At 39.2% G+C, this 22105-nt stretch overlaps 1 protein-coding gene across 1 annotated transcript; it reads right to left on the bottom strand.

Annotated features, from left to right (window-relative positions):
• Positions 1–10496: 10496 nt before the first annotated feature.
• Positions 10497–11294, bottom strand: LOC149822790 (putative CCR4-associated factor 1 homolog 10). The gene has a single exon (XM_089980383.1). It carries the CDS (start codon positions 11292–11294, stop codon positions 10497–10499), a length of 798 nt encoding a protein of 265 aa, XP_089836509.1.
• Between the last annotated feature and the right edge of the window lie 10811 nt (positions 11295–22105).

Genomic DNA, 22105 nt, shown 5'->3' with positions numbered 1-22105 from the left:
GATTGCAACTTATTAAACCATAAAATAAGACTAAAAGAGTTTACATTTAATTCTTTAATGTAATGGGTGATGTTCCTCACATGTCTTTTCCCATTTTATTCACAATTCTCACATGTTTTCCTAAATTCATTATGATGACAGTTTATTTTGCTCTTAAAGCAATAGGGTTGCATGTGATTCAAGCTTCTCTTTTTGGTCTTTTGTTTACACTTCTTTTGACATGATTCCTATGCATGATCACCCATGCATCCCTATAGAAAATTATAGCCTTGTGATTTTTCCCAATAAATCAGGTTCATTCATCAAGCATCACATCAAATGCAATTTTATTTTTCAAGCTAACCAGGGACATGTTGAGGTTGTGATGGTGATGGTGATGGAGGTTGTCATTTTTCATTGCTATTTATTGTTATGGTGTTTTCATCATCAACCTATGTTGTCATCATCACCATGTTCCACATCAGTGTTATTGCCAACATTTGTCTCGTGCAACCATCTTTATCGACACATTAAGCATAATTCTAATTATTATATGTAGGATTCATTATGTATGCTAATTATATAAGTTATTTTTCACATTTTACTGACATGAAATTTTATACATTAAGTTGGTTTTACTATTGAATTTTGTTTTTGAGTGAAAAGGAAATATATTAATAGTAATATTTTCAGCAGTAGATACATCTAAAGTACCAACGGATAGGAGTGACGAGATATCACTACCTCCAACTGTTAATATTGCAGAAAGAAAGAAAATGAAAGAACAACACCAATCAGAAGATAGCTCAAACGAGGCCATTTTAGTCTGATCCGGGCACCAATTTTCTTGTGCAAATGGTTGTAAATTTCTTCTAAGTCAGCAACTTTTCTGGAAAAGATGTGTTTGCTAGTTCCTCTCTAGCCAGATCGCTATCCAAGCTGTCAACACCCAATCGTGCCAAAGGAATATTTAGTGGTCACCCCTTGGTTTGATGTGTGGTCCAATCACATGTCTAGGAAACGATAAGCAATCCCATTACCTAAAGATGTCATTCCAAGAGTGGTGCAACAAAGTGCGAGAGAAGCAACAAGTCTAGAATAAGTGCATTGTAGACTCTTCCGCACACAAGCATAGCGGACAGTGGCTAGCAAGGAGGTAGCCTAGCCTCTTGAGCTTAACATCCGTGTTAACTGCATCATAAAGAACTAGCCACTCCATGAGAGAAGCTCTTGTTGAAAGCCTAGCTCCCCACAAGGGATGCTTTGGGAGCCAATGCATGGATGGAGACACAAGAAAAGTGTAGATAGACGCGGTGAAAAAAAAACCCATCATTAGAAAGAGGCCACTAAGCCACATCCTCTCAGTATGAGAGAGACCGATCTCCTAGGGAGACCATGAGATCACTCCATTGTTGAAAAGCCAATTCTAAAGGGTCAGTGCATAGCACAGTCTTCTACATTTTCACGGTGGAGGACAAAAAATCGCATACCTGCCATACTTGGCTCTAGCAAGCTCATAAACAAGAGGGTATATGCCTCTTAGCTTGAGATTCCCATGCCAAGGTTCGCCAAAATAAAGTGTGGCTGCCACGTCCTACAAAGTTACTTGTTCACCTCTTGGTTTTTATAAATAGAGTGGAGTGATGATTGCAGGTAAATAGGTCATCGGGACCAATAGCTTTGGCAAGAAACAAATGTTTGTGCAATTGGTGATAAGGTATTGAAAGATTCATCACGGAAGAAAAATTGTGAGTGCCCAGAAATTAAAAAACTGTAGCATCTTAAGGTTCAACTTCCGGTATGTGGAGGAAGACGATTGATTAATGGGAATGAGCTATGATGTTTCATCTTACTTTGGATCCGTGGCATACTAAGTGCAATCAATAGTTCATTAACAAAAAAGGACATCTACTATGCTTTTTTTTTGGTGAATTAACACATCGGTTTGCAGAATTAGGATATCATGGTAATAATCTCTTTCTTCCTACTTAGGTTTTGAAAAGTGCAATCAAACCATGCATCTTTCCAAAACTTAGTTTTTTCTTCATTTCTCAATTCAGTATAATTCAAGGAAGATGGAAAGTGATCTAATCCAACCTTTCTAAATGCCAAATCTACTAACCTACTTTGCCCCACCCATCTATTTTCATGGCCCGCCCTTTAGAGAGTATTTGTGTTTAAGCACCGTCGCCCAGGTGACATCTACATTAATCAATAGCCACAACCATTTTATCAAGAGAGCTCTATTCCACTTTCCAACCTCACTCGCCTTTAGTGCGGGTGATAGTTATTTACCAAGATATTAAGTGCATTCTTTCTTTTTGAGCTTTTTCGAACCACATAAAAGTTTGAAAGGCTCCATTGATTCTTTTCCTTGTGGCTTGTGAAATTTGAAAGCAGATATTATGACAAAGTCATGATACTTGTTTATCGCTACTATTGTAACACCCCGATCTTGGAGTTCAGGAGTCCGAGTTTGGTTGGTATTACTTCTCCGAGGGAAATAATTCAAAGTTCATACAGAGAAAACATGATTAAGATTTTTTTCTTTATTCTTATTCCAATAAATCATTTTCTTTACAATGTTCATCATTCATAACAAAATCAAATAACAGATACCTTATTGTTCAATGACATGAAAGATAAATACTACCAATGCTCTGCTGAAGAAGAAAAAAAAGTCGATTAAACCCGATCTCTACTAGTGTGCTTGAAACCTATAGTTGTAATTAAACTTTGGGAGTGAGTCTACAACCCAGTAATAAATCATTATAAGTAAATAAACACTTAAACTTACAACTATAGTGAGCTCTAAGCCCCTAGTCTTGGTTTAGTCTTCGACACACCACACAAGTTAGTATATTTTAATTACCCCTATTAACTTTTTCAACACTCTTTCAAAACAACTATCACTACGTCGGCTATATCGACCATAATTGTCTATGGGCGTAGCAATCCCGTAGAACACCCTGATTCTACATGTTGACTAGACAATAAACCATACACTCTCAGTGGTCTCTAAATCACCAGACACTGTAGTGAACCACCATGGGGACCCCGCCGGTAGCTGGTCGAGAGGTCAAACTCTCAATCTCGGTAATGTTTATGCTACATCCTAACCATGATGGTTATCAACCATCCATGGTCCTCTGGAGTCCCAACTCAGTATGAGTATAACCCTAAGTCATAACTATATTCAACACATTTAACCATATTTTCAAACTCATAATTCACTCGTTCTTTCACGAGTTATGTCATAAATTGGTCACGATGGATCTTAATCTTTAATCTCATAATGATAATAGGACTCACACTATCTCTCACTAAATACACAATGATGTAGTGTCTCTACATCATTAAATCACCGGTGGCTCACTCTCCGTAGTGGCTGCACCCTGGTCTTGAACCAGGTAGCCCTTGCCACAGGTCGTCACTTTTGGGATGTAAGGGGTTATGCATGCTGATCTCAATATTCATTCACACATCATGAATAAAATAAATGAAACTCTAATCTAAACATAATCTCATCACAATGCATGATATTAATAACCACATAGACATGCGTTCACAGATTTAATCTCTTTCTAACATGCATGATAAACCACAACTAACATGCACATCACAACAACATGTATATGAATTCAACTCAGAATGTCAGGCAAGGAAATTTTTAAGCATGTCATGATCTCACTCAAAGACTATCATGATACTCATTTTATTCATAACATTACAATAACATGCAACGTAGAATTTTTTTTTTTATCTCTAAAATTACTTATAATGTCCTTTACCTCAAGTGAGAACACTATGCTTTCACCAAAATCAAGTCTCAAAGTGCTCTAACAGTAGGATCTGGTTATTACACAAATATGCTCACATTAATGCATAAAACCACTTGTAGAATTATTAAAATACCCCTCTCAAATTGACTCATGAAACCTCAATTTTATGTTACTAATTTAACAAAAACTACTGAATAAGTAGATTTCTCTCTTTGATACAAGTCCAATGCACCAAACCTCACTCAATTCTGAGTTCGGGGTGCGAAGTTATATTTATTTTACCAAAATAGATCTCAGATACTCAAAAGGGTATTATGGTTATTTCAAATTTTGGTAAAATTCTAGAATTACTCGATCTGAATCCATTGATAATTTGGATCCAATATAGTTCAACTAGATCCAAATCCATTACTCATCCGGATACAAAACTGTCTGACTGGATCTAGAACATTCTGTCTGGATCCAAAATAATCTGATCGGATCTAGTATAATCTAACTGGATTCAGAGCAGTCTGATTGGATCTTTACATTTTAACTGAATCCAGAACTGTTTGAATAGATCCAGAATAGTTTGATCTAGACCCAATTCTTATATGGATCTAGAACTGATCCAAAATAGGTCCAGATCAAACTAGATTTAAACTAAGAACCCAGATTCAGTTAGATTGAATCGGTTTGGCCTGACTCGGGTTTATCCAAATAGGTTCGGCTCAGACCCAATTTGGTCTGAATCAATTCTCTAATATAAACCGGTTCGGCTACACCCGGTTTGGTCTGAACCAGTTCGACTCGAACCGGTTCAACCAACAAAAAATTTTCTTTTCTTTTTACTTGGTCGGCTCGGTTTGGATGCGACTCAAACCGACCGAGTTCGGTCTGGGTCGCACCCAGGTCGAACCTACCCCTTAATTTTTTTTTCGGTTATCCCCTCCGGCGGTTTTGTCCAAGGGGGGTTTTACAACTATAATCATATTTTGGATTTGAAATATGACCAAAATATCTTATACATTTTCTGTGATATTTTAAAAACATCGTGGATATTTATCATAAAGTTTAAGGGCCATTGTAGTTGATTTTCCTACTTAAACCTTGAAATTGAACTGGCCTATGAACAACATAGACTCCTTGATGAGGGGTGTCAACTGGTAGAGTTTGACACCGAAACCCAGACTCAACCCATACCAAACCCTATAAGATCAGTGTTTGGTGATCAAGAAAGTGGGCTAATTAGAATCCGGGTCAAACTCAAAGTGTTTGATTAATATATGGAGCATTTATGATCTATATTTTTTAATATAAAAAACACAAAAAATATTATTTTACTAGGTCAGGTTTGGGTCTGAATCATGTAATCCTTATAGGACTTAGGTATGGATTTTCTTATTATGGCTTCAATTGGACTCGATTCGGACCCACTACCTGTTGGGTTTCCCTCCTTATGGGACCCATCTATGTTGAAAATGGATCGTCTAATAGTAGATCATTTATGGCAACATTAGTTGTTTGATGCACATTTAGTATCATTACAGAGTTCCCAAGCACGAAGCTTGATCTTCTCGAGGATGATTTTCATATTCGCTGCATAGTGATTTGGAGTATTCGCTGGATAGCGATTTAGAGTATTCGCTGGATAGCGATTTGTAGAAGTCCTCTTAGCTGAATGACGATTCAACTATTCAGAGTTTGAGGATCATCGATTTGTCGATGACGATTTGTGGTGAGTGCCTTCAGTTGCATAGTGATTTGTGGTAAGCGTTATGTGCTTCAGCCGAACAACTATTTGTGATATCGCTAGATAGCGATTTATGGCATCACTGGATAGTGATTTATGGGTATCGTTGGATAGCAATTTGCAATGCTTATTGGATAGCGATTTGTGATAAGGCGGTTCAGGCGCATCGTAAGTTGTGTAAAATGTTTAGTCTTTTGTATTTATTATGGGTCTCATCATCTATTTAAGGGATAGATGAGCGTTAGCATATACGACTTAGCAAAACATTAGAGAGAGAGAGTGTGAGAAACACTTTAGAGCAACGAAATTGTGCGAAGAGAACAAAGCAAGAAGTGTTGCTACACTTTTTTCAAGACAACTTTGTCAAGCTAGTTCTTCAGATCTTTCATTCTTTATTTTTCAGTGAGGTATATCCTCTTGTTCATTTCGTTACACCTTATGTGTTTGTAAGGCTTATGCCTTTTGGAAACTTTGTAATCTTTGTTTAAAGATAGTGGATGGTGCTGACCTATTGATCGCCGTGGACATACCTCAGTTGAGAGCAAACAACATAAATCGTTGTGTGTTCTTTTATTTCCACTGTTGTTTTGATTTTATTTCTTCCACTGTTATCGTTGTATTGTTTTCATTGATTCACACTTGTGGAGAAACTCGGTACGTCTGTTTTATCCCCAACATTTGGTATCAAAGCTTTGATTCGTTATTTGTGTGTAAAGTCATGGAGAACAACGTTCGTCACATGATCAATTTGAATGATACAAACTGGGTGACATGAAAAACTAAAATAAAAGACCTCTTGGTTTGTAAAGATTTGGATGAACCCATAGAGGGTGTTAGCGGCAAACCAGAAGAGATAAAAGATGACCAATGAAGAAAGCTAGACCTAAAGACAATCATTTTCATTCGGCAATGAATAGATGATAGTGGCTTTCATCATGTATCCACAGAAGCTTCGGCGCATGGTCTTTGGACCAAACTAGAAAGACTTTACAACAGAAAGACGACAATGAATAGGCCTTTCTATTTTAGAACCTAGTGAACCTCTAAAGAGGGCAACTCTATTGCAGAGCATTTGAATGAAATCAAAAGCATTGTAAATCAGTTGACCACAATGAAAATCGCTTTTGATGATAAGCTGCAAGCATTATTGCTCTTTAGTTCCCTTTCTGAGAGTTGGAAAACGTTGGTGGTCACAGTTAGCAACTCCACACCTAATGGAACGGTAACGATGAGCCAAGTTACCAGCAGTCTTTTTAATGAAGAGAGCAGGAGAAAGTCATCAGGTTCTTCTACCTCTGAGGCACTTGTGATTGAAAATCGGGAGAGAAGCAGGAGTAAGAGCAAGACTCCGTACTACCATGGCAAATCTGGAGGCCACTCATACTCGAGCTCAAAGAAAGACGTCGAGTGTTATTATTGCCATAAGAAGGGGCATATGAAGTGGGAGTACATGAAGCTCAAGTTCAAGGAGCAGAGCAGAGAGAAAAGCTCAGAAGAAAAGCAGGGTGCCACAGTCGTAGTCATAGATGAAGAACTCATGATTGTCTGTGATGGCACCAACATAAATTTGATCGGTCAGGAGACTGATATTTTAAAAACATCGTAGATATTTATCATAAAGTTTAAGGGCTATTGTAGTTGATTTTCCCACTTAAACATTGAAATAGACTCCTTGATGAGGGGGTGTCAACTGGTAGGGTTTGACACCGAAACCCGGACCCAACCCATACCAAACCCCTATAAGATCAGTGTTAGGTGATCAAGAAAGTGGGCTAATTAGAATCCGGGTCAAACTCAAAGAGTTCCATTAATATATGGAGCATTTGTGAAATTTCTTACCAAACCTTGGATCAACCCGAGTTCTGATTAAGATCCATATTTTTTAATATAAAAGAAATAAAACATATTATTTTACTGGGTCAGGTTTGGGTCTGAATCATGCAATTGTTGTAGGACTTAGGTATGGATTTTCTTATTGTGGCTTCGATTGGACTCGGGATCCGCTACCAGTCCGGAAATCAGATCCAGGTTCGGTCCCACCTAGGTGTGAACCATTTTGAATACCATCCACCATCAATCAAGTTAAGGCTCGGTAAGATTGTCAACAACAACAACAACAACAACTACGCCTTCATCCCAAAACAATTGGGGTCAGCGATATGAACCAAAAAAGAAATTCATTTTGGGTCTTCCACATGAATCCTTTTCCTCCAATCATTTCTATCCAATGCCATGTCCTCGGTGAGGTTCAAAGCATTCATATCCTTTCCTATCATCTCCATCAAAGTCTTCCTAGGCCTACCCCGACCTCTTTTAACTAATATATTTTCCCATTTCTCCAACCTTCTAACTGGAGCATCATTAGGCCTTCGCTGAATATGTCCAAACCACCGTAAACGATTCTCTCGCATCTTATTTTCAATGGGTGCAACACCTACCTTCTTACGTATCTCCTCGTTCCGAATCTTATCTTTTATTGTATTTCTGCACATCCATCTAAGCATCCGCATCTCAGCTACACTCATTTTTTGAATATGATGTCTCTTGGCAGCCCAACATTCCGTACCATATAGTAAAGCGGGTCTAATAGTCGTCCTATAAAACTTTTCCTTCAACCGCAATGGCATTCTACGATCGCACAACACTCCAGTTGCACTTTTCCATTTCATCCACCCAACCTTTATCCTATGATTTACATCTCCATCAATTTCTCCATACTTTTGAATGATGGATCCCAAATATTTGAAATAATCATTCACCGGTATTTCTTGCTCACCAAGCTTCACTATACTCCCATCACTATTTCGTTGCTTACTAAACCGACATTCCATATATTCAGTCTTACTCTTACTCAACTTAAAACCTCTAGCTTCCAATGTCTGTCTCCATAATTCTAACTTAGCATTAACCCCAGCTCTAGACTCATCAATCAAAACAATATCATCAGCAAACAACATACACCATGGTACATTTTCTTGAATTGATCTCGTAAGCTCATCCATCACTATCGCAAATAGGAAAGGGCTTAAAGCAGATCCTTGATGTAACCCAACCGTTATCGGAAAATTGGTTGTCACCCCTCCACAAGTGCGAACATTGGTTACTACTCCTTCATACATATCTTTAATTATACTAATGTACTTTAGAGAAACACCTTTCTTCATCATTGTCCACCAGAGAACGTCCCTAGGTACTCTATCGTAAGCCTTCTCTAAATCAATAAAAACCATATGCAAATCTTTGTTCCTCTCTCTATATCTTTCAATAAGTTGTCTAAGAAGATGTATAGCTTCCATAGTTGATCTTCCAGGCATAAAACCAAACTGATTCTCCGATATCATGACAACCTTCCTCAACCTAGACTCAATTACCCTCTCCCAAAGTTTCATAGTATGACTCATGAGTTTTATACCACAGTTTGTGCAATCTTGTATATCACCCTTATTCTTATATAAAGGCACCAAAGTACTCTTCCTCCACTCATTAGGCATCTTATTAGTTCGCCAAATCAAGTTAAAAAGATTTGTCAACCATTCTAAACCTTTCTCTCCCAAGCATTTCCAAGCCTCGATAGGTATACCATCTGGGCCAACTGCCCTTCTTGATTTCATTTTCTTCAAAGCCTCTGCAATTTCTTTCTTTTGAATCTTGCGCATGAAGTCACGATTTATCTCATGAAAAGGAATGGAGAAGTCTCCAAGATCTTGAGCATGACTATCATTAAAAAGCTTATCAAAATAATCTTTCCATCTCTCCTTAATCTCCTCATCTTTGACTAAAACCCTTTGTGTTTCATCTTTGATACATCTAACCATACCCAAATCCTTCGATTTCCTATCTCTCATCTTTGCAAGCCTATAAATATCCTTCTCGCCTTCTTTGGTATCCAACTTGTCATAAACCTCCTTATATACCTTAGCCCTCGCGTTTCGAACAACTTTTTTAGCTTCCTTCTTTGCTATCATATACTTCTCCAAATTCTCATTATCACGACTCTTACTTAGATTTCTATAACACTCTCTTTTAACCTTAATAGCTAATTTGACATCGGTAAGATTGTCGTTAGTTTGGAAAGATGTCAACATTGGAACCCCAAAAGGCAAAGAACAAGCTGATCTTGACGTTTATATGATAACCTACGTCTGACTTTTTTTATATTTTTAGTATCAGTGAGACATAAGGCAATAGATCGCTTATGGGCTTAAAGACAAAAGTTTAAAGATCACGAAGTGACTGCAGCCAAACTTTACTGAGAAATTGAAAATTTCTGTTTTTTTCTCACATTTGTACTAGCAAAACAGTGACAAAAAGCGGGAATTAATTTTAAAAAATAAAAACCAAAATAAATATATTTTTAGGTCATAAAAAAACAAATATCATGACAAAGTCATAATACTTTTGTTTAAGGATATTATCATGATATTTTGGATTTGAAATGATGACCAAAATCTCATAAGCTTTTTTGTGATATTTTAAAAATCTGGTTGATATTTATCATAATGCTTAAGGGCTATTGTGGTTTATTTTTCCACTTAAACCTTGAAATTGAACTGGCTTGCGGACAACATAGACTCCTTGATGAGTGTTGTCAACTGGTACGGTGTGACTAAGAGATCCAGACCCAACCTGTTTGGTGATCAAGAAACAGGGGTAATTAGGATCCGGGTCAAACTTGAAGAGTCCGATTAATATATGGTGGCGACTATAGTTTGTGAAATTTCTTATCATGATGTCGATCTAGGTTATTACAAGAAAGGTTAAGAGTGAAAATATTGATTTAGCCTGTTGGCTAGCTTTCGTTAGAATCATCACCAAGAAAAGAGAAACGAAACGAATGCATGGAGCTTGATGGATAACAACAAAATACAAACACACCAAGAAAAAGAAAACACTGTTAACGAAACTCAGCAGCGATTGATCAGTAACAGCAATCTTGCACCACCACCACGAATCTTGAACAACCAACCCCCGCAAGCAACTAAAACAAAATCATCTCTCTCTCTTCAGAACCAACCGGTCCCGTGGATCACATTGACATGATTCTGCGGAATGCCATTGGGAAAGTATCGATGCTTCAACAACATGAACGTCCGCATCGTCAAAAGGCTGCCGCTCCAACCCAGGTTGAAACTCACCCTTCTCACCTGGAGCAACCTGGCGATATCTTCCATTGTAGTCGAGATCCAATACGAGATCATGAGGTGCCTCACGTCGTAGAACCTTGGGAATAAGAATCCTACCCACCTCAGGAACTCTTGCCGCGTGTTACACACGTATCCCAAGACGACCTTCAGGATCGGGGCGAGGTTGAAGGCCACCCGGAACACCACCCATGTGATGTCGTCATTCAAGAACAAGCCCGACAACCTGAACTCGGTACCAAGAACGTTCAGGTCGATACCGTTCTGCAGGTTAACGTCGACGTCGATGCCACGCTCCGTCAGATACTGCCGGAACTCGGCGTTGATTTCGTTTGGAGAGTTGGCGACCTTGACGTGCAACTCCCAGACTAACTTCTGGCCGGTGTGGGGGTGGGTGGGGAGGTGACCGTTCTCGTCGGAGAAGGTGAGGCCGATCTCCAAGAGGCGGAGGCGACCGGTGTTGAGGTTTTCGGTGAAGTGGGCGTGGATGGTGTCCGCTGTGTTTTCTCCCTCGGGCACCATTAAGAGGTCGCGGCTGGCTTTGGCCAGGATGGGCCGCACGGTGACGTAGGGGTAGTTGTCGATTATGTGGTCTCGGATGTACTCCAGCTCTTGGTGGATGTTGTCAGCCCCGACGTTCACGACTGTGTTATGTTCCATGGCGTACGTAAATGCCAAGAAGCTGAAAGAATGAAGAGGGCAAGAAGGCAGGGAAGGGATTACCCAACTGGTCTCTCTCTCTCTCTCGTGAAAAAGTGAAATGCCAAGAAAATGAAAGAAGAGGGCAAGAAAGGGATCTCTATCTCTGTGGATATATAGGTTCTTTTTGGGTGGTGATGGTGGTACTAGTAGTTGGCTTCTTGATTATACTGTTAGAGAGAGAGAGAGAGAGAGAGAGAGAGAGAGAGAGAGAGAGAGAGAGAGAGAGAGATGGTAGCCAGATTCTAGTCGACCCGGTCTAAGCTGTTATTTCTGGATTTGGATCCTGAAAGCAAGATTTGAATGTGCGTTATGATCAGATTTGGGGTTGTTCAATCGATTCATATTCGAAACTGTATTCATGTTGCATCTAATTTGGACTCAGATCAAAATTCGATCCAATTGCACTTTTTTAACATGCAAGTATCTTGTCCGGATGCTGCTTTTATCAGATACAATATTACCACATATATTTTAGATCCGGATTCAATCATATTCTATCCGATCTGATTCGGATCTCTCTCTCTCCAGTGGAGGATATATAAGTTCGTTACCGTGGTAGTAGTGGGCATCTTGATTGTGCAGTTCCACACCACAGAGAGAGAGAGAGAGAGGGAGTCTTTGAAACATGAACGGAGTACGCGCAGGTGATATAACTAGTCATTGAAATCTCCTTTGTCGTAACCTTCATCTATTTGCAACGATAACATCATCAGGTTTTGGTGAACCCCACACAATGTACGGTGGTGATGAAGTGCCACGGATGGTGGTGATTTTTTACAACACGAAAAATTTGTGCTTTGAAGTTTATAATTCAATCCCCACTAAACATCTCACATGGGGAACAGTGGAAGCGATTCGGTATGACCCGATCTGCAGTCGTGTTTTCATGTTCTATCATATCGTAAGACAACCATTAATGTTGGTTTTGAATCTTTGATGACTCCTCTGAAGTTCGGTTCCACATGCCCTGTATCATCTGCCATCTTCATACCCATCTTAGATCTTATTATTCAAGTGGTTTTGATGATCAAACCTAACACTATTGATGGATTCACCATGACCAATTTAACAAGATTCTTATTTGGATTGCATTTTTTGAATAAAAGCCTGTGTTTTTTTTAATTGCAAAATTTTGTATTTTGTCTACCTTTGTTTTTTTTTAATCTCCAAAAATCCTGCAAAAAAATGAATTTCAGCAATTTAAATGCTGGGTTTTGCTAAAGAAATGATGTAAATCACATCTGTGGAGTTCGATCTGATCAAAACAACTTGCATCAATAAAATCCCAATACGGTTATGAAGATAGGGATAACATAGGGGATGAGTGAAATCGATTTTGCCTATAACAACCTTTCTTTTGCACTCTTTTAGAATTTTAGCTAGCAGGAGGGGTTGCTGACGTTAGTTTTCAGTACCCAATAAAACGAGAGCAAGCATTATCACTGTTCGTTGGTCATGGGGCATCGCCATTGTCCATTCCTGTCAAGTTAGGGGTGTCAACTGGTTGGGCCTCTGCAAAAATGGGTGGGTTCAGAGTTCAGACTTGGATTGGGCTAGCTAGGAGACATCAATATCAGATCTGAATTCGGATATAATCAGATTTTTTATAAGAAAAATTATACTCGGACCCGATAAAGATTATAAAAACCAGGCCCAATCCATACTCAGAAAAGTAATATTTTTAGGGTTATTACTTTTAAAAATTTGCAAACATAATCAGAACTCTGCTTGGATCCAGATTTAATACAGAATTTCATGAAACATATCCGGGTTGTTTAATAATCAAACCTCATGAGTCCAAACGGAATAATTAACTGTATCTCTTCCTTTGACATCAAACCTTGACCCTACCAACTCCGGTACCTGTTAGGTTCGGGTCATACCCGACCCTTTGACACCCTAGTGTATATAAGTTATTTTTCACATTTTACTGACATGAATTTCTGTACATTCAGTCGGTTTTACTATTGGAAGTTTGTTTTTGAGAGAAAAAGGAAATATATTAATAGCAATATTTTCAGCAGAAGATACATCTAAAGTACCGATGGATAGGAGTTCTGAGATATCACTACTTCCAATCGTTAATACAACAAAAAGAAAGAAAATGAAAGAACAACATCAATCAGAAGATAACCCGACTCAATCTGTGGGGAGGCGATGCCATTTCAGTCTGATCCGAGCACCAATTTCCCAGCGCAAATTGTAGTAAATTCCTTCTAAATCAACAACTTTTCTGAAAATGGTGGGTTGGTTCCTCTCTAGCCAGATCGCACGCCAAGCTGTAAACACCCAAGTGCACCAAAGTAATATCCTGTGGTCACCCCTTGGTTTGATGTGTGGCGCAATCACATCTCTATGGAACGATAAGCAATCTTATTACCTAAAGGTGTCATTCCAAGACTGGTGCAACAAAGTGAGAAAGAAGCAACAAGTCCAAAATAAGTGAATTGTAGACTCTTTCTGATAAAGTAAAAGAAATAAAAGAAGGGGAGAAGAGAGCACAGGGGTTAACGTGGTTTGACGTTAAGCTTACATCTACGGGAGGAAATCAGTCACCAGTTACAACATGGATATATATGCGTGGTGTTAGGGACCAAATGAACCGAGGATTACAAACTCGGTGCGGATACACAATGAATAGAGATAAGGATAACCAACTGATAAAAGGCGTCTGGTGGCAGTAGGCAACAAATGTGGAACCAAACGAGCTAAATTCGGTTATTTGGGTAGCGTCCTTATCAGGACTTGGAAGGAACACGATGTGATCACATCGTGATCAGGATGGCGCTTTCAACACTCTCTCTCAAGTCGGGACTCAATATTGACTAGTCCCAATTTGGCTCCAATGTCTTGAAGTTTATCACTGCTAACAACTTAAATGAGGATATCAGTCAATTAGTCAATGCTTTTGACCTGTGGGGTGTATATGATCCCTTCTTGAATCTTCTCTCTCACAAAATGATAGTCAACTTGAATGTGCTTTATCTGTTCATAGAAAACTGGATTTTCCCTGATGTGGATGGCCGCTTGATTGTCGTATCTTAGTTTCATGGGCTCGAGGTTGGAAAATCCCATGTCATGTAAGAGAGATTTAATCCATATAAGCTCGCAGGATATAGAGGCCATTGTCCGGTATTCAACTTCTGTGTTAGATCCAGCTACAATATTTTATTTTTTGCTTCTCCATGTAACTAGATTTCTTCCCATAAACGTGCAATACTCTGATGTGGACCACTACAAGAAAAATGCTACTTAGCGACGGGAATTTGCAATGGATTTTTTCCGTCGCCAATTTGCGACGGATTAGCGAGTGAAAACTATTTGTCGCTAACGTTTGAAATATTTGCAAAATTAGCGACGGAAATATCTCCGTCGCTAAAGCCGTCGCTAATTAGCGAGGGATTAGCGACAACATTTTTTCGTCGCCAAAAACACTACAAAAAAGGCTAATTAGCGACGGAATTAGCGAGAGAATTTTTCCGTCCCTAATCCGTCGCTACTTAGCGACGGAATTAGCGAGAGAAAAATTCCCTTGCTAATTCCGTCGCTAATTTTCGTCCCACCTGAGGCGCGAAATTTTCCCTCCCTCCGTTCAAAATTTTTCCTCTATTTTGTTTTCCCCTCCCGTTCGATTTAAACCATCCCCACTTGACGACGCGCACAAAGAGTCGATCCCCACCTATGGAGAAGTCGCAGATGGAGCCGTCGTGGCTTTGCAGGAGCCGAGACGTCAAGGGGGCGACAAAGAGGAGGCTGCTGTTGGGGAGCCACTGGAGCCTGCCGGAGTCGAAGAGGAGGCTGATGTTGGGGAGCCACTGGAGCCTGTCAGAGTCGCGAAGATCCGCGCGGAGTCACGAAAGATCCGCACGGAGTTGCGAAGCGCCTGTCCGAGTCCCGAAGCGCCTGTCGGAGTCGCGAAGTGCCTGTCGGAGTCGCGAAACGCCTGTCGGAGTCGCGAAGATGTTGTACTCGTTGCTCCTCCCCCTGCATCTCGTGAAGATCCGCGCGGAGTCGCAGCTGAAGCTGAGCGCCCCCGTCGTGAAGCTTTTCGGTTGGTTCTCGTGGCAGACCTGGAACTTGAAGAGGAGCTCCCCCCGGAATGCGCCCCCGTCGTGAAGCTCTTTGGCTGGTTCTTGTGGCAGACCTGGAACTTGAAGATGAACTCCCCCCAGATCCGCGCGGAGTCGCAGCCTGCCGAAACGCGCCGGTTCTGTGAAAAAAAAATTGCTCCTTGCCGGAGAACGCGCCGGCAGCGAGCAATTTTTTTTTATTTTTTATTTTTAAAATTTAACGACGGATTAGCGACGGATATTATCCATCGCTAATTTAAAATAGCGAAGGACTCACGATGGATCATATCTGTCGCTAATCCATCACAAATTAGCAACGGATAAGTTCTGGCACTACTTAGCGTCGAAAAATTCGCGATGAAAGTTTTTCGTCGCTAATCCGTCGCTAAACTATTTAGCGACAGATTAGGGATGGATTAGCGACGAATTTAGGTCGTCGCTAATCCACAAGTTTCTTGTAGTGGACCTTATGTCATTTGGATCTCCTACATAGTCGGCATTCGAGTATCCTGTGACTTTCATATGATCATACCTGTGCATGAGGTTTCCTCTGCCTGGTAATGATTTGATGTATCTCAGGATCCTATGAGCGATGTCCAGGTGAGGGATCCTTAGGTCGTGCATGAATTGGCTGATAAGATTGACCGCATATGTGATGTCAGGTCTTGTAATAGTGAGGTAGATTAGACCTCCCATGAGTCTTTGGAAGTTGTTGATGTCACGTACGAGTTCTCCCTCATCCTTATTGACCTTGTGGTTTTGGTCAATCGACGTATTGATGGACTTGACTCCAAGCATGCTGACTTCTTTGAGTAAGTCCATGACATATTTCCTTTGACACAAGAACATTCCTTTATCTAACTGCGCAACTACTATACCGAGAAAGTAGCAAAGTTTTTCAAAGTCTTTGATTTTAAACTTTTGATGGAGATGGTCCTTTACTGCATTAATTAACTTGGGATCATCCATTGTTATGATGATATCATCTACGTAGACAAGGATAATGATGATGCCTATGATGCTCTTTTTGCTGATCATGGAGTACTCATATGGGCTTCTTTGAAAACCAAAATGTGTGAGGGCATTGCTGAGTTTGGTGAACCATGTGTGAGATGACTGCTTGAGACCATACATGGCTTTCTTTAATTGGTAGGCAAGGTTTTTGTTGCTCATACGGGGGTGTCCTTATGGTACCTCTACATATACCTCTTCTTGAAGTTTTTCATGTAGAAAAGCAATCTTGACATCAAGTTTATATACAAGCCATCTTTGATTTGCGACAACAAAGAATCCTGATAAAATTCATTTTGGCAATAAGAGCGAAAGTCGCATAATAGTTGGCCCCTTCCACATGGGTGTATCATTTTACGACTAGTCTTGCCTTATACCGTTCAATAGTTCCATCATTGTGATACTTGATTTTGTATGTCTATCAGCAACCCACCAGTCTCTTGCCTGGAGGGAGAGGGATGACTTCTCATGTCTCATTCTTTTTTAGAGCTACAAGTTATTAATCCATGGTTGTTATCCACACTTCTTGGACATTAGGATCTCTAAATGTTGATGACTCCATATTGGAGTATACGTTGCATAGGTATGAGAGATATGTGTTTGAAAAGTTGTCGAATGATACATGCCTCTCGATAGAGTGATCGGTAGATCTGGAAGCGAAGTAGGTGTAGAAGTCTCTCAGTTTGTTGAGACATATGGTAGCTCTACCAGATTTTCATGGTATGACAGTGTGCTCAATGAGGCTCTTGGCAGGCATCTATGCACTCAAACTAGAAAAAACATCACTGTTGGAACACTCAGATGAGGTATTGTTGACAATCTTGGTAATGGATACATATTTGACATCTATGGCGAGTAGGCCCGAGGTAGTATCCTGCGGTGTGCACTCCCTCTGAAGTTCATGGTCGAAAAAAGATGAGTCTTTATCTTGGTAGTAGAGCTCTTCCTAGAAGAACTCAACATTTCAGGAGAAAAAAAGTTTCTTGCTCAGAGGGTCATAGCACTTGCATCCTTTTTTTACAGAAGAATACCCCAGAAATATGCATTTAGTTACTCTTCTTTCAAATTTGTCCCTGTGCCATTCTTGTAGGTGGATGAAGCACTTACACTCGAACACCTATAGATGTGACAAGGATAGACTTTTTTCCCTAATCATTTCCATGGTGGTCATGTAGTTGATGGCTTGGCTGGGTAGTGAGTTTGACACATAGCAGGAAGTGGATATGATAGCAGGCAGTGGATATGGCATCTGCCCAGAAGCGCTTGGGGATATTCATATGAAATATGAAGGCTTTGGATATGTTTAAGAGAGTGTTATTTTTATGCTCGGCAACACCATTTTGTTGGGAGTGTGCCGATGCAGCTGGTTTGGTGTATAATGTTACGATTGGTAAGGTGTTCAACAAACCTGGTGTTGATGTACTATGTCCCATTGTCCGGATGAAAGGTTTTGATTTTGGAAATGAACTGGATTTTAACCATGTTCTCGAATTCCCTGTAACTATTGAAGACTCCATCCTTGTGTTTGAGCAAAATATACTCACATTGCATGTAAGCGATCATCAGTAAAAGTTATAAAGTATCTGAAACTAGAGTATGATTCAATAGAGGTCGACCCCCATACATCAAAGTGAATAAGTGAAAAATTCACATTGCTTTTTGTTTTAGACAAATGAAAATAAATTCTGGTTTGTTTGAAATACTGACATGCATCACACAACATTTGAGATAGTGGGATATCAGGGAATATCCTTTTTAAAATTTGGTGAGAGGGTGTTCGAGTCTGAAGTGCCACTTCTTGTCCATGTTAGTCATATTGCGAGCAACGTGTGCTTGAATTTTCGTATCAAGAAGATAGAGCCCATTTACTGCGTGTCCTTTACCAATTACCTTCATTGTATTCATATCCTAAAAAACCATATGCTTAGAGGAAAAAATTGCAACACAGTTATGACTTTCTGTGATCTTGCTAACAAATATGAGGCTAGAGGGAAAAGATGGAATGTATAAGGCTTTTGAGGGGCCTAAGATGTTAAGGAGAGAGACATCACCAATGTTCTGAATGAGGATCTGAGATCTGTTAACGATGCTAATGGGGCCTTTGTTGGTCGATCAAAGATGTGTCAATAGATCGACCTTGCCCATATGTGGTGAGTAGCACCAGTGTCGATGAACCACCTGAAATTGATAAGTCTAGAGCTAAGCACAAACATATTACTTGTAGCTTCTTTTTGTTGATCTTTGAGTATTATCGCTAGGTTAAATTTATTGATTTGTTATAGGAGTTGCGTGAGGTCATCCATGGTGGTTCCTGCTTTTGAGCCCTTGCTATTGGTGTGTGGCTTTTGTTGCTCAGAGTGCCCATGAAGGTTCCAATATGTATCTTTTATGTGATCAAGTTTCTTGTAGTGACTGCAACGAGGCTTCACTAGGCCCCGTGAGTGGTCGTTTCTCTCATGTTCAGGTGGAGGTTTGGCCAAGCTCCCTCTAGAGTTGCTTGAAAAAGTGGCTTTCTCATGCATTTTGATGTGTGTCTTGGATTCAGATCCCATGACTTTTTGGCGTGATGCTAGATGATGGAAAAAACTTTATTGAAGTGAGGTAATTCCCAAGACACGGGGATCTAACTCTTCATATTATCATAATCTTGTCCAAGGCCGACAAGGATCTTGAATACCTTGTCCTCCTTGACACACGTCTTGATGATATCAATGTTGTTAGTGATTGGAAGATATAGATTCATTTCATACCACATGGCACACAAGGAGTTAAGGTATGAGTGAAACCACTTATCACCTTTGATCAGGTGAGCGATATCCTGCTGGAGTTGGTAAACTCGGGCGAGGTTGTTTTGCTCATCGTAAATATCTCTCAGGGAGTCCTATATGTTTTTGGTAGTGTCGAGAAATAGGAATCCCTCATCTATATTGGGGTCCATGGAGTTTAACAACCAGGACATGACAAGGTGGTTCTTTATCTCCCACTCATCGTAGGCTGGATCCTTAGGTTTCAGAGGTAAAATCTTACCATTTTGAAGCCCAGTTTGGACTTTCTGCTGAGGAAGAGAGTGATAACTTTCAACCATGTCATTTTCTCAAACCATCATTTTATGGCAAGAATAGCAAGAAAGGGTACTTAAGTCTTTGCAACTGCACCAGACTCCGATGCTAAGTGATGTCAACACACACGGGAATATGAGCCCCATGTGCTTACATACGTGGCACTCATTCGGACCCCCAAACATAGACGTGGGATTCAGTGAATCATCAGGGGAGAACATACACCACCCTCTCTATATATAACGTATCATCAAACTCAATGGGCATCAAACATGGTGCTTCTACGTATATTACTTTTTTTTTGTTTTCAAGACCCTTAGTGAAGGTCTAGCTAAAGGTTTGGGCGAAACCCTTACCCTAAAAGTCGGAAAAACATAAGGAAAAAATGGGTCGCTTATCATGCACACGATCAACAATGCAGTTTCATCTGATTTAACGTTGGACAGTTTAGGTTTTTGATGATACACTTCTCTCTCTATATATATATGGTTGTAATCTTATAACTGCAATTTCAAATCAAATTTATTTTATGCATTTATAGTTGATTTTTACATTAATAAAAGATTCTTCTTTCAATTCAAAATCAAGTGACCCAAGTGCCAATCTTCACCATGTATACTACATCTACAAGATTAAATTTACTAAAAAATGAAAAGTAAATATTCCCTCGATTGTACGTACAATAGATCATCACACACACATCTATGGTGTCAATCTCTAACAAATCAACCATGCTGAATTCATTTATGAAGTCAGATTAAATCAAAACAACTTCCACAATGAGGTCCTAAGTCATTTGCTATGAATAATTCTAGCAAATTTATTGTCATATATGGTAATAGATTTGCTATAATCGTTTATACGTATGAATGAATTAGCAAATCCCTTTTTTAGGTTTTATCTTTTTTCATTTACAACCCTATAAATGCCATTTACATTGTTTATTTAGTGTGAAACGAGTTTTGGATAGTCGAAATCTGATATATAAGTATGACGGTTTGGAGATGCAAAAAATTGTCGGTCATATCCATGAGAGAGAGAGGAATGCAAGAAGCCATGCAATAAATAGAAGTAAAAAAGAAGATGTTAAAAATAGCATGAATCAAGGACTAAGATATGGTTATAAAGCTATCTATTATGAAAGTAGATGAAAAATATAAAAAATACACATAGAAATCAATATGAAATGAGAGTGAAAGCCAATAAGAAATGACATAAAATGGAGTAGAAAGCAATGTGTAATCAATATGCAAATTTGTTATAAAAAAAATATTTAAATATAAAAATATAAAAAGTCAAGCGGAAGCAAGAGAGAAACAACAAGAAGTGAAAGAGAAGCATTCAAAAAGTTAGAAGAGAAGCAAACATCCCATTAAAGAGAAGCTTGTTCCTCATACTTTAAAAGCAGGTTTCTCAAAACTTTTCCTCATTTTAGGAAGGCAAATGCTTTTCCAATCCCAAAAAAAGCTTTGGCACTTAACAAAACAATTTTGATAACTCTGGAAAGATATAATAATGTATGCTAATTCCATAAACCAAAATTGGCAATCAACTCTTGATACATTCAAGCAAGCACCAAGAAAATGTACGTCCAGTTAGCCTCACAATCGTGGCAAGATTGGATAAAAAACAGGCAAAGCCACACCCAAGGCCTTGGTTCTTAGGAAATAAAATGAGAGCAATGGAGTGTTTGAGTCCTTTTATAGGAAAGTGGAGGCTCTCTCCCAGCCACATGACTAAAATACTCATGAGAGAAAGCATTGCGATAAGATGAGATCAGGTGATATTGAAAACTGAAATTGACAATGATTTTCAATATCAACCTCTCATCCTAGTAGATCAAGATTCTGATGCAAAATCCCCATTCAAAACAATTTTAAGGGATTTGGCATCGGGTGTAAAACACTGAAAATCACCATTAATAGTGATTTTTAATATGATTTGATCCAAATTCTCCTAGGACTACATGTAATAACATCCACTAGAAGAATATGTTGATTATGTTAAGACAATAGATTCATATTTTTCTCTCAGTCAAGTACACACATCCAATAACTGAAAAAGGACCTTTAGGATGCTTGGAAAGAAGAAAGGGGTATCATAGAGTATCCGACCCATATTAAGTTCTTTGTCGACTTGTTGAATTATTGTGTGTTGTTTGTAAACCATTATTTGATGAAAATTTGGTTCACTACACGTTAAATGGTCAACACAAGATTAGATAAAAATCAAGCAAAGCCACACCTATGGATATGGTTCCTAGGAAATAGAATGGCATTAATGGAGTATTTGAGTCCCTTTCCTAGGAAAGGGGCTCTCTCTCGACTACATGGCTAAAACACTCATGAAAGAAAGTGATGTGATTGGGTGATATTGAAAATTGCAATTGACGATGATTTTCAATATCCACCGCTCAACTTGGTGGATCAAGGGTTTGATGCAAAATTCCTCATTCAAAACAATTTTAAGGGATTTGGCATATGGTGTAAAAGACTGTTTTTTAATATTATTTGATCCAAATTAACCTGGGGACAACATATAATAACACCCACTAGAACAATATATTGATTGTGTTGTGATAATAGATTCAGACCTTCCTCTCAGTCAAGTATACACATCTAATAATTGA

This window comes from Nuphar pumila, chromosome 11, assembly GCF_984573655.1.
Source record: "Nuphar pumila chromosome 11, dmNupPumi1.hap1.1, whole genome shotgun sequence".
Lineage (NCBI taxonomy): Eukaryota > Viridiplantae > Streptophyta > Magnoliopsida > Nymphaeales > Nymphaeaceae > Nuphar > Nuphar pumila.
Note: the sequence above shows the minus strand (reverse complement) of the source record. Positions and strands in the feature narration are given on the sequence as shown.